Source organism: Procambarus clarkii, chromosome 29 (assembly GCF_040958095.1).
Source record: "Procambarus clarkii isolate CNS0578487 chromosome 29, FALCON_Pclarkii_2.0, whole genome shotgun sequence".
Taxonomy (NCBI): Eukaryota; Metazoa; Arthropoda; class Malacostraca; order Decapoda; family Cambaridae; genus Procambarus; species Procambarus clarkii.
In genome coordinates this window covers 13,298,447-13,313,158 of record NC_091178.1, presented here as the reverse complement: position 1 = coordinate 13,313,158, position 14,712 = coordinate 13,298,447, and the positions used below count along the sequence as shown (strand labels likewise).

The following is a 14,712-nucleotide window of genomic DNA, read 5'->3' as shown; positions in this document are numbered from 1 at the left end:
ACGCTGTTGAAAGACTTTTTTAAGTCTAGATAGAGGCAGTCAACCCAACCACTCCTTTCCTATAAAATCTCTGTGGCTCGATCATAGAATCTGAATAAATTTGTTACACAGGATCTTCCAGATCGAAAACCATACTGTATGTCTGTTATTATATAGTTTTTATCCAGGTGTTTTACCCATTTGTTGTAATTATTTTTTCCACTATTTTGACTATTACATTAGTCAATGATACAGGTCTATAATTGAGGGGATCTTCCCCGCTGCCAATTTTGTAGATTGGAACTATGTTAGCCTTTTTCCAAACATCTGCTAGGACTTCTGTACACAGGGATGCCTGAAAAATCAATTGAAGTGGAATGCTGAACTCAGGTGCACATTCTCTCAGAACCTATGGTGAAACTCCATCTGGGCCAACTGCTTTGGTCTTTCTTTGCTCTTTGATAATTTTTCCACTTCGTCTCTAGATGCCTCTATGTGCTCCACTGTTCAAGAAAACATGCTCTTAGAATAAAGAATAAGGTGGCATATCTGCTATTCAAACAACAAAATTATTGTGAAATTTAACCATAAGTATTTGGTAATACAAGAGCTAGTCATGAAAACTATTTATCATTGAAGAGAAATACTAGTAACATATCCTAAGCTGTTTAATTTGTAACAGTTATTTTTACTCATTAAATCGACAATATGTCCCACTTTAAACTGTTTCTCAAGAAGCCATTCAGTAGTGTTCATCACTAGTGACATTCAGGTTGAGAGATAACTGAAATTTTGATGTAATAAATACCGATAAAATACTTGACAATTCAATACACAATAAAATATGAGTGGGAAAGAAAGCTTGCTTCCAAAAATATCTGGAATTTGTTATTGATTTCCAGCAATCTGAACAGAAATACTGAAAGAATAGTTCAATCCAAGTAAATTGCCATGAAGATTGTTAAAAAAAAAAAAATTAATGGGAGCTTCCATACCAGAGTTTTCACTAATATTATAATGCACGAGAGAAAATATATACAAGTTTTAGCATTTTTAAGACTTTATGCAATAAATCTTATGGTTCAGATGAAATAAATGTTTGCAAATAAATGGAGCAAATAAATTGTGAAATTTAGAAGAAATTATCTCAATTTTAACAATTGATGAACTTTAAGGAAAAAATAAAGCTCATTTGGGCAAAGATAAAAAAAATTATTGACGTGTACCTCACCTGGATGACCTGTTTACTTCAGTACATCTGACAAATTGAATTATAAATATAAAAAGTCATATTAAAGCCATAATGCAAACCAAAAAATGCTGGAGAAAGACTTCATCAGCACAATCAGTGCAATCGGTGATCAATGGCTCTGTATACTAAACCACTCTACGATGGACAATATATAGTGAATAAGGTTTACAAAAAATTACACAACCAATAATCTGAAGAGCTAATAATGCCACACACATTGCTACAAATGCCACAAGAAACAAACATCAACTGCATGTTGTAATTTATAATATAAATAAAAAGTGTGGATGGTGATGTTCATAACTATTTCTTCTCATAAATTTGTACGAGTGTGAAAAGTTCAAAGAAAACAAAACTCCGAATAAGTTGTTCTCATCATTATCTCATCATTATCCAAAACAATTACACCCTCGGCATGCAAATATGCTGAATATACAGTACTGTACTGTACATGAATAAGCTACAAATTTGCTACTTAATGAAGTTTTACATTGTTATAAAAGATAAAACAGAATGCTTTAATTTGCCTCTGAGAATGATTTTTGTTTCAAGCACCAACATACAAAGCTTATACTAAATAGATATACTATAGTATTAATATTTTTAGCTAAACAAGTAAGTGTGATAAGTGAATCATGAAATGTAATTCAAGTGTATTAACAATGTGCTGACATTTTGGATAAAATCATTCTCTTCGAGGAAAAGATATAGTTCTGTTAAAGGACAGTAAGCAAGCTTTATGACCAAATATGTATTAAAAAGCTGGCACTGATTGCATACTGTATTAGGTAAATGCACTGTATTAGTGCTTACCTTCTCAGCATTTCTCACTTTACGAACACCTGCCCATATGAATAGCCTCTCAAGCCCCCGTTTCTGTAGCTCAATCCACTATACAGTATTATATATTATATATAATATTATATATATATTATATATAATATTATATATATATATATATATATATATATATATATATATATATATATATATATATATATATATATATATATTATATATATGTATGTTGTACCTAGTAGCCAGAACGCACTTCTCGGCCTACTATGCAAGGCCAATTCAACTTTTCATTACATGAATAGTTGTGCCATGAGTGGTTGTGGGTGTCTGGGGTGGTTGTGGGTGTCTGGGGTGGTTGTGGGTGTCTGGGGTGGTTGTGGGTGTCTGAGGTGGTTGTGGGTGTCTGGGGTGGTTGAGGGTGTCTGGGATGGTTGTGAGGTGTTTGGGGTGTTTGTGGGTGTCTGGGGTGGTTGTAAATGTCACAAGTGGGTGTGGATGTTGGGAGTGGAGCAACTCGTGGACATTGGAAGTGAGTGAGCTTGTCAAGAGTGAGTGTGCATGTTGGGAATGTTGGGAATGAGTGTGCATGTCAGGAGTGTGCATGTAAGGAGGGTGCGTGTCAGAAGTGTGCGTGTCAGGAGTGTGCGTGTCACGAGTATGCATGTCAGGAGGGTGCGTGTCAGGAGTGTGCATGTCAGGAGTGTGTGTGTCAGGAGTGTGCATGTCAGGAGTGTGTGTTGAGAGAGAGAGTGCGTGTCGAGAATGAGTGTGCATGTCGGGAGCGAGTGTGCATGTCGGGAGCGAGTGTGCATATCAGGAATGTTCGTGTCAGGAATGTTCATGTCGGGAATGAGTGTGCGTGTTGGGAGTGTGTGTGTGTCGGGATTGAGTGTGCGTGTCGGGAATGAGTGTGCGTGTTGGGAGTGTGTGTGTCGGGATTGAGTGTACGTGTCGGGAGTGTGCGTGAGTGTCAGGAGTGTGCGTGTCGGCAGTGTGTGTGTGTGTCGGCAGTGAGAGTGTGCGTCGGCAGTGAGTGTGTGTGTCGGCAGTGAGTGTGTGTGTGTCAGGAGTGTACGTGTTGAGAGTGAGAGTGCGTGCCAGAAGTGAGTGTGCATGCCAAGAGTGAATGTGTGTGTCAGGAGTGTGTGTGTCGGGAGTGAGTGTGGGTGGGCGTGTCAGGTGTGGGTGAGTGTGTCAGGAGTGTGTGTGGGTGTCAGGAGTGGGAGTAGGTGTGGGGCATCAGGAGTGGGTGTGGGCATCAGGAGTGGGTATGGGCATCAGGAATGGGTGTTGGAAGAGTTTGGGAGTCTGAAGTGAGTGTGGGTGTTGGGAATTTATGTTGGTGTCGGGAGTAGGTGTCAGGAATCTTTATGGGAGTAGTAGTGTTAGGAAGATGAAAATGCTGAGATTGGTATCTGTCAAGTTCCCAGTAACCCACAATCACATGAATGTAACAAGTCTCTGATCATGTTCACCCTGTTGATGGGATGGGGTCAGAGGGTTGTTAATGGAAGAAGGGTGAGAGGGGCTTGCTCATGTGACAAATTAAAAATGGCTGACTCCCAATACAGGTATTTTCATTTATTTATTCATGTAATTAAACCCTTGTCACTCTTAAAAAACAACAACTTTCAACGGCAGGATAATTCTTGCTTTTAGATAAGTAATATGCAAAGCTTCTTATACCATGTGTTCCCAAAATATTGGTTTTATGTGAATATTATTTGAATGTCTTTGAATGCCCCCCCCCCACTATTAACAGCATTGCACCTATGAGAAATCTGATTTCACATTCCGAACAACTGCTTTATGAACAAATTTTCGGAACACAACCTATTTGTAAATGAAGGACTGCCTGAATGTAATAACTGGTAATAACACCTACAACCTTTTTCCAGATTACTAATATAGATGTGATTGGTTTTATCTAATTAGGTAAATTAACAGTGAAATTTCTCTCTTGGTTGAATGTTCAAGGCACTGCATAGTAAAAATTTAATGTGATGTTCAACCTATTATATAATATTATTTATCTGCTATTTCGTACAAATGAAAGTAACACTTAATTAGGTGTTTCCTATAGCCAGGCCAACAGAAGACGTAGCGGTTAACAGTTCCATTTACCGACACAATTATGATAGTTAAAGCTTTTCCACATAACAGAGTTCTGAACATCATTAAAAATGCTATATGAATGCCACTACCTAACAAAACTATATATTTTTTAACAAAACATTAAAAAACCAGCACTGAATGTAATGAAACGCCATTTTCTAGGCGAGCCCTGGAGGCTCCCTGGAGATATTGGACAAATATAGCATATATCAGTCCAATAGCTCAGGAAGCTGACAGGGATCCCCACAGAAAACCTTACAATTTATCAAGAAATAGTTACGTTTCTATGCATTTTTGAGTGCCATTAACCAGTAAAAATGAAGCTGATGAATTGGGATAAATTTAAAACAATATTCAGGATATCTTTAAATATTTTGAGATATTAAATATTAAAAAACATCTGAAAAGAAGTTTCATTTAAATTTGCTATCTGCGAAAAAATGGATTAATCGATTTTGGCTTGGGATATACAAACTACAAATAAAAGATAAGACAAAACATGAAAAAATATTAAATAAAAATAATTGAATTAAGTGGTATATATTAATGAAAGACAAGAAAATACAGTATAACATGAAATTAAAGTCATCAGCCATTCTCAGACTTGCTTACCATTGTCAGCCATTCTCAAATTTACTGAACATCTAAAGCAACTTGCAGACTTATTTATCATCACAAACCTTCCTGCTTCTTGAAGTTTGCTTCTCATGAAAATTTAACAATAGCCCATAACTCAAAGCTTCTCCTAATAATGTCCATCCCACCCAAATGTTTATTACTGTGCCTTATTATGACACCATCTAAGCATGAATATTAATCCCACCCGAATCCTACTACAACACCCTAACCTGGCCCCCTGAGACCTTCATTAAGAAGAGATCTAGAAGAGGAGAAGTATGGCCGGAGTGAAGGCTTTGGTGTCGATGTAATGGAGATTGTGTCAACTTCTGGACCAGAATCACTGAGGTCCTCCAACTCATCAAATAGGTCTTCAATTTCTGCTTCATCCACTTCACCACCTAAAAGGAATAAAAAAATGAATTCCCAAAACACTTAACTGCATCATTAGATACCATTTACAAGTCTGTTATATACTGTACATAAAATATATATTTTTTATTTTAATAATAAAATGTATCATGCTAATAAAAACAGTGTTGAAAGTAATGAAATGGCTCTTTCTGGGAAACCCTTGGGGTTCGGTTTAATAGTGCCTTCCTCCTCCATCGCTTGATGTGTGTACGGATGTCTCGGCCCTGGGTTGGGGCTTTGAGACCAGTCATCACAGGGCTTCTAAGGGTCATCAGGCTGGGTCCCTTCCTTCGGGTGTACAGTATTGTTATCAAGTTTGCAGCAGTGTGGCAGGCTCTGCAGTGGTTCCTTTCCCTCTGGGATCCATTCTCCAGGTACCATTCCAACTGCTCCCAAATGATTCTTGTCTAATTCAAAGGGGGTTACTTCAGTCTTTTCCTCTTTGGAGCATGACTCCGTGAGTAACTCATCTTTTGGATTCTCAGGGTTTAGTTCTCCATATGGTTCATATGCAGGGTGTATTGGTGTTCTCACAGACAGTCTCTCATTTGGTGATATGTCCATCCATTGGCTCTGTGAGGTGTTTAGCTTTCCCCGAAGTGAACCCTTTTCATGTCAAAATGAAACTGGCAGCTTCTTACCTATGTGGCTCCATTCCCTGATCGTGAGGCTCTCACTTTTGCTATGGATTTTGCCCAGACTGGAGCCTTTTACTGGCTCCAGTCTGGCAGTATGATCCTTCTAGCTTCTTGGTGGCCTGCTCAGATTTGGTTTCTGACACTTTTGGCTCAGTGTCTGAACCCAGGTGACCTTCCACATCGCCGTCTTTATCTGGATCGAGGTTCTCTTCAGCTTATCGCAGGTCGAGTTTCTGACTATAGTCTATCTGTGTAGACTATAGTCAGAAACTCGACCTGCGATAAGCTGAAGAGAACATAACATGAACCTGTGTATGGTACATAGGGGACCGAGCTCTTGGTCTTTCACCTACATCTTTCATCACTGCAAAGTATGAGGTTTCCTGGCACACACTTTCATCTTTTGTGTGACTATTCATCATTGTCTTCTGTTTTGATTACCTGACCTTTTTATCTTGACTGTTCATTGATTAAAATCTTAAGCTGAATAATGTTTGACCTTGGCAGAGTCTTGTTGACTTTTGGCATCAATACCACCTCAGCACTTTATGAAGGAAGAGAATGAAGCAACCTCCCTTGGTTCAAACAATGAACCAAAAATGCAGTTGGAGAGGAGCTTCAAAACTGCTACAAAAATTGCATACCATGCTGTCTGACAGACACAGAAGACCCACCCAGTGGCCCAAAGTGGCCAGGTGAGGGTTAGTCACAACGTCCCAATGTAAGGCCAAGGCATACGTGAAGAGATTGTGCACTGGGAGTGGGAGGTGCCATTCAGAATCTCGAAAAGTCAGGAGAGGAAACGGGCTAACCAAAAGCCAATGAAGGGTCCAATACAGCCACCAGATTGTGAGCAGTTGTCTACCAGCAACTGCATACAATCTGGTGGCAATATATACACAATCTGGTGTATATTTTGCAATGATTACAGGGTGCTATAATGAGAAAAGGTTGATGTAATCTGCCCAGTAATCAGCGTCTCGTTTTCTGTGTTATTACCTTACTGTTGAACAAATCTACAAGGGCCGTGATGAGGGTTCGAACCTACTGTACATCCGAGATGATCCTAGATGCACTTTAGTCAATTACGCCATGACATGGAGTGCCTATGTCATGGCTCAATCGACTAAGGCGCATTTGGGATCATCTCGGACATAGGTTCGAACCCTCATCATGACCCTTGTGGATTTGTTCATTGATGTATCATGCTAATGTGATTTCTGTGTGCACCTTACTGTTGTCCATTTTGTCTTGCTCTACCTATCTAGTGGCCTTTTCTTGGTCTAACTGACCTCGTATTCTTAGCTCCCTGCACCTCTAAGAAGGGGGACCAAGCTTTGGCCTAATTCTCAGTAGGCTTACAATGATTCACAAGGGCCTGGTGTCAAAATCCACTCTCTAATGGAGTGGAGCTATCCAACAGGGAGCCTTCCCAGAAAATCTCTTAAAGAACATAATATAAAACTATAACACAAAATTTATTTTTTAATCGTTATTATATAAATATGTAATGACTCAAGTAACTCAATATCAGACCGTAAGTGTTTTAAATATATAGAATATTATCAATACAGTACAGTAAATAAGCACACAGTACTGGGGAATTTTATGTATGGTATTTTAACTTGTAAATTACAAGCAAAAATTAATTTTGCCTTCTTATGTCCCTTAAACTGTATTTTCTCACTGATCTGCGTTGTTTTATCATTTTTGTTTGTATTTTTAATTAGGAAAAAGGATACTCTTCTCAGATTGATCATTAATCATTATAGCACAGAAGATAGCAAATGAATTCTGAACAAGATCATGAAACCATTATCATACAAAATAAATACTCTTTTTACACATACAAACAATGCCAATATCCTTAAACATATATTACCCAGAATTACTGAACTTTAATTTTGCATATATTTTATTCAATAAAGCTGTGTTTCACAATTTATATTTGACAAGCTTACAATAGAACCCATACTTAGCTACTCTATCATTAAGAGTAAGGAGCATAATTTATCAATATTGTAATCATTATAATCTTATTCATATAATTATGACAATGCTAACAAAAAGCAGTACTGTAGTACAGTATTCCAAATTAATAATGACTTCCACCATCTTCTATTACATTTCCCCACTGGAATTTTCACATACAATATAACCATGATATACATATTTAAGAAAGAGCTAAATAGCCTTGGTAAAATATTAGCTAAATCAGGGCTAAAGAAAAGGATAATAATGCTGCAAAATACCTGTTCTTGGATCCAATTCTTGGTCCTGATCAAATGCCTGCAAGGCCTCGGGAACTTTAAATCTCTTGAGCAATGCAATAAACCTCTGTTTTAGGTTTCGTTGCTGAAAAAAATAGACATGTCATAAATAGAAATGCAAAGAAATATAAATACAATGAACAGTAGGCTTAAAATATGGTAAACAAAACATTAACAGATGTCATAGAGCTTTACTCTTCAGTGTGTAAAAATTTAGTAGTGGCAGTGGTCATACTTATGGTGAGTCCATTAATAATATCACATTTAAACAAAATTTATTAATACCAAACAGGGTCATAATTGCTCTCTCTCTTCTCCATTATTCTTTGCAACCAATTATTAAATATCCCACAATAGTGTATATAACAGACACTGCTGTACCTCCTCAATCATGAAGATATTTATAGAAAATAAAACAACATTGCCCCTGTGATATGAAAATTTATAAAAACAAAGATAATGCTTTTAGCTATTTGTGTGCTCTACTTATGATAGTAAATAATTTTCCCAGCTTATCATCACTACTATGAAGAGTTGATATTGTACAGGTCAATTCTGGCAACAGAGTCTTAGGTATAGAAATAGTGGTTACCAAGAAATTTTTGACGGAATGAAAGCAATCAAGAGAGAATATCCCAACCAGCATATCTCAGGGAAAGAAGAGGGCTTATTACAGTAATAAGAATTTCAAGTGCAATGATTACGGGGTGCTGTAATGAGTACAGGTTGGTGTAATCAACACAGTACAGTATATAATAAAGAGCCCATCCTCTTCAGTTGTCATGTCACAAAAACTATGAACTAAATTGCCTGGACCTAATCTAACCGATGGACCCATGCATTGAAAATTTGGTTTTCTGCGAGCCGCTGTGATTTATAGCGGCTCGTAAATCATATTTTGTCTGTTGGGGATGTTGATATAAAAATGCATTGTATTATTCAAGAAAACAGGATGTACAAGCATAATAAATGAGGTTGTTATTGTGATTAGTATTAAGGCCCTTTACCAGGTACTGGGATCATGAGCTCATTCAGCACTATAGCATATCAATGTTGTAAATATTGTGATCTTGAGGGTTATCTTGAGATGATTTCGGGGCTTTAGTGTCCCCGCGGCCCGGTCCTCGACCAGGCCTCCACCTCCAGGAAGCAGCCCGTGACAGCTGACTAACACCCAGGTACTTATTTTACTGCTAGGTAACAGGGGAATAGGGTGAAAGAAACTCTGCCCATTGTTTCTCGCCGGCACCCGGGATCGACCCCGGGACCACAGGATCACAAGTGTAGCGTGCTGTCCGCTCGGCCGACTGGCTCCCATAGTTATATTTTAAATTGCAACTCCAATCCAGTGACTTCCTATTTTACAGAGCTCTGGAGTAATCTGGAACTATTTAGTCTAAGTACTTTTCTTGTAGAACCAGAATGTGTTGGCATATACTTTAACAGAAAATAAAATACATGAAACTATTTACGGTAATTCCTTAGTAGGTAATTATTAATACAAATTAATAAACAATAATTTATTCCTTGATATTAATTACAGTACTGTAGTGTTCATTTAATGTTTCATATTATGTGCTATTGAGGCCTAAAGGCTATGGATGAATGACTAAACACATGTAACACAAAGCAAACACAGTAACACAAATAACGACACTAAATCCAGCTGTATTGCTAACTTACCCGAGCATTGGGGGGTAAACTTTTGGAACGTGCACTGGACCGTAAGTGATGATGAGTTCGTCTAGAGCCATCTTCAAGAATTGGTTCAGAATCACTGCCTTCATCTTGTGAGCTGTAATCCTCATCATCATCACTGTAGACCTCTACAAGATCCACTGAACGATCTGAAGATAAAACCAGCATTGAATGTAATAAAACGCCATTTTCAGGGCGAGCCCCGGAGGCTCCCCGAAGCTATCCAAACTGATATGTGCTATATTAGTTTGGGGTCATCAGTCACAGGGAGCAATGGCCTACAAACACTTTACACTTAAAGTATGTCATAATTGCCATCGACTGGGGAAGCACCCAGAGAGATAGGCGAAGCAAAACAGACCACAATCTGGGGAAAATTGCGACCTGTGTCCGAAAATAGCAGAAGAACTCGCTCGGAAAGAAAACAAACTTCATCCAACTAGCACTCGCTAACCGCTAACTGCCGGCTCAGGTAAGCCGGCAGCTCACCACTCTAGTTCTTGAATGATGAAGACTGCCGACCAGAAGGAGGGAGGGTGTCAGGGAGCCTCCAGCGCTTGCCCAGAAAATGGTGCCAACGCCAAGCGATGAAGTCCTCAAAAGGGAGCGAGTCCCAAACACCCCAGGGAAGATAACCCCGAAAGACAAGAATAGTACTTATGGAGCACCTAGGGAAGATCACTCTAGGCACATACTTCTCCGTGTACAATAAGACACCTGGCCACCACACCATACACACTGCTGGTACAGACACACAGGGAAAAATCCAGAACAAGAACTTGAGGCCAGAGGTGACCAAGCTGACTCCAGTACATCAGTTCAAGAACTGGAGTGGTGGCCTGCCAGCTCAGGTGAGCTGTCTTCCCCTCTCTGTGAGCTGGCTTCCCCTCCCTGTAGCACTAACAAGTAGAAGTGCTAGTTGGATGAAGTGTTGCTTGTTTGTTTTCTTTCTGGGGGAGTTCTTCTGGTATGTACAGATGTAGGTCGCAATTTTTACCAGATTGTAGTCCGTTTTGTTTCGCCTATCTTTCTGGGTCAATGGCAATCACGACATACTTTAAATGTAAAATGCCTGTAGGCCATTGCTCGCTGCGCCTCTCTGATGTTCTGGCTCATGATTCCCATTAGGTATAAGGACTCTAGTGACTAATGACCCCAAACTAATATAGTACAGTACATATCAGTTCAGATAGCTTCAGAAAGTCGATGGGGCTCCCCACAGAAAGGGAAACTAAATTTAGCCTGAAATTACAGAACATTCAAATTTGCAGTGAACTAGAATATAAAATTGCTATTGCTATTATTGCACAAAAAAGCATAAGATAGCAAGTGCTTTAACAAGACCTAACACTTTACAGCAAAATGGCAAACAACAGAGTGCCATGGGGAGTAAGATTGAATGAACGTGTGAGGGAGTGCTGATACAGTACTACAGTACAATATAATACCTGTAACTCTAAAACCAGAGTAACTGTTGTGCAGTTTTTTTGGCTGAACTTTCTCATGTAAACCACAAATAGTTAATCATATGATTCTCTGTTATTCTCACTCATACTTTCACTTTTTCACACATTCATGTAGACATCAATTTTAATATAATTACTATAATGTAGACATTAATAACAATTAAATGGAATTTTTTATGTAGATTTCATTAATTCTCAGAACTAATAATGTAAAAACATCAGCTATATGTGAGAATATCATAAAACCATAGCAGAAATTAAATTTTATATATTTTTGTATTTTTAGTTTTACTAGGAAATACAAATTAAGTCATGTCATTAATTTCTGAATGTCTAAAATAGTAATCTCACATGTGTAGCTGGTAAGGTAAGTGTAGTTATTCAGTATTGTTTATAATATATGATGAGTCATTTTCTTTCTAATGTCTTTATTCACTCGCACTGCACCCAACTTCTGAGCTCTGCAACTCAGTTGTTCCCTTATGTATAATTCCACTGTGTCCGTGGAGATGGATCATGCAGGCAGGCAAAGAGTAACATGCATCACAATGCCACAGGAAATTTTTAAACATTCCTGCCAGGTCATAATGTTCTTTGGGAGTAAGTGGTGTATACAGTACTGTAGTAAATACAGGCCAGAAATAACAGTCTAAAGACTTTTGCCACAAAATATCAAAGCACTTCCAAGCTCTCACTTGTAATCATAAATGGCTGCCACATGAATGCTCTCATTAACTACTGGCTGAGTTGCCTGGACCAACCTGCTGCTCATCACTCTTTCCAGGGCTAATTAACCTAAACTAGCTCCGACCGGTGGCCACCCTCAAGGTCTGGGCCTCTGCATGTGCCTGTTCAGTACTTTATAATCTATCTTTACAAAGACAGCATCCATTCCTCTTAGTAGTCTTCTATGGTCATCCCGCAACTCAAGTGAATATTACCCAAATTCATTTTTTCATTTGCCATTTTAGAATCCTTACATGAGGAATCAGCTTCTTTCTGAACCACATTACTCATCTTTTCCCATTCCCACCACCTTATTTATTTTCTCACTTTTGCACGTGAGCTAGATCGAGTCATGTGAACTCCGGTCCAGTGACGTGCTGCTGCCTTCTGGTGAGAGGAGAGTTGCATCACATAGTCTAGCCAGAAGTTGGTGTGAGAGCTCTCATTTGGCCACTGCCTGTGATTACACGTGAGAAATGGGACTGAATTGATTTTTTTTTTTTTGGGAGGGGGGAAGACCTTTTAATTCCAATTTCTGGCTTGTATTGAGTATACTCCAGTGATTATTTTTTTTAGCAAAATATGACCCTGTATGGATGCTTCAAAATTCTCTGTAGAGTCATGCTGAATGTTGTACCTGACTATATAGTCCTTGTCCAAGGACACTGGAATAATACATTTGAAGAAGCAGCTGAATGATCAGGTTCAGGCAGGAGCTTCTCACAAAAGCTTAAAGCCTTATATTTACCTTATATAGTATCTTGCTAACAAGATGAAACCCATTTATTATACTGTACTTTAAAAAATAAATGAATCAATCATTAGCAGGCATTCAATACTGTCTTAAAAAAATTATTACATAAAACACATTTACTTTCAAACAATGATAAACTCTCTCCTGATAAACTTGCATACTGCAACTAATAACAAAATTTCCATTCCTCCTTCCGTCATTGAAGAGAGCCTATACATATTATTAGTAGTTCAGCATATAAAATCAAATTACATCACTTTATTTCAAATCAATTAGTCAATTAATAATGGTGTTTTATGAAAGGTCTAGTACCTTCACCTATCCACATGGTAGAGATTATAAAAATAAGCAACAGAATTTAGCATAGGGCAAATTTTTAACATTTAAACTTATAAAGCAAAGAAAGAATTGCAGTTTAAAAAGATAGTACTACAGTATACAGGTTATTATTAACAAAATAATGAACACTACTTTATTTAAAAGCAACATTTTTATTAAATTCATTATATAATAACCACAAATGTATAATAGTGAAATAAAGCTACATACATTTTGATGGACTGCACTCAGCAATGACAAAGTGGACAGTTTTTAGTGCATGGAGCAGAAAGTAGTGCATTTATGAATCAACCCATTCTTTCATCTGAACTGCCACAGACCGAGATAATTTTTTAACCATATGCATTTGGTATGATATAAGAAATTGGTTATAGTTACACAGTTGCTTCCCAGTATTATGTGAGGATGTGTTCCTAGACACCTCAGATTACTATACTACACCCCATGTAGTACAGTACTGTATTTAATTCAGGATCTAATGGAAAAAAAGCAGCATTGAATGTAATGAAACGCAATTTTCTGGGTGAGCCCTGGAGGCTCCTTGGAGCTATCGAGCTAATGTGTGATATGTTAGACTGGGACAATAGTCAATGGAGTTCAGCCTACCGGGGACCACGACCCAGAACCTGGGCCCCCTCAGAAAGATTTCAGGGAGCAATGGCCCTGGAAAATCACCCTGTGGTTGGGGTTTTTTCTTTATCTGCCATCAACCAGAGTTAGGCACCCAGAAAATACAGTAATTTTATCTTTATTTATGGTTGGATTTATCAATAGGATTTTATATGAATTTTTATTAAACCCAATAAAGTAATTCACATAAACAAACTTCTCACCATGTGAAACTGATTAATGGTCTTGTTTATACTTTACACAGAAGTGGTCCCCATCAAATTACAAACCCTATAACTGGGAGTCAACTGTACTCTGGACTCTAGCTTACTCTGAGTTAGAAGCTAATAATGCCCTTCTCAGGGAGACTTTAATCCAAAATCAAGGTAAATAATACAAGTTTGGCAAATCCAAGTTAATTTTAAAGAAGCGTATATATACTAGCAGGATGTATTCCACAGGTAAAATTAACTGGTAATAACTTAAATGCTCAGTCTAAGTGAAAAACACACACAATACCACCTTACGTATATTGAAATGGTATGATTAGTTATTAGTTGATGTATCATCAACATGCAAGAAATTAATTTACTTTCATGCAAAAAATTCCTAAATATCATAGCAAGAAGTAAAGTCCAATCAAATGATTATGGAATACAGTAAATATTTCAAATATCACCCTGAACCAATGGGTTACTACAATAACTTCGGACTATTAAGACCACAAACTACAGAACCTGTAAAACCTGGCATCCGTGCGAGTGATGGAAGACATACAATGGGGTTATCAGGACACAGCAGAGGAGAGGAGCCCCCCTGAGGTAGACCCTGTGAGAGCCCTCGCGAGAGAAGAACCAAGAGGGGAGCCAGAGCTGGAGTACCACCCAAGTTATATTCACTCAATTAGTATACAGTATTACTTTCCAATTACTGTACTTCCTTCTACTACTTCACATGCAATAGAAACAAATTATGCCTCATTCAGTACTGTAACTCTCATGTCATTCTTTATCCTGGCTTAATAATGTAAGTTACT

At 38.0% G+C, this 14,712-nt stretch overlaps 1 protein-coding gene across 8 annotated transcripts in view; it reads right to left on the bottom strand.

Moving 5' to 3' along the window:
• Positions 1 to 14,712, bottom strand: part of KrT95D (phosphofurin acidic cluster sorting protein KrT95D) — a 399,429-nt gene that overhangs the window by 30,512 nt on the left and 354,205 nt on the right. For all 8 annotated transcript variants that reach the window (XM_069333512.1, XM_069333513.1, XM_069333514.1 and 5 more), the window contains 3 exons: positions 9,768 to 9,931; positions 8,067 to 8,169; positions 5,008 to 5,163 (listed from right to left, as the gene is read on the bottom strand). In XM_069333512.1, the coding sequence (XP_069189613.1) occupies positions 5,008 to 5,163; positions 8,067 to 8,169; positions 9,768 to 9,931 (423 nt within the window). The remainder of the gene's footprint in view (positions 1 to 5,007; positions 5,164 to 8,066; positions 8,170 to 9,767; positions 9,932 to 14,712) is intronic.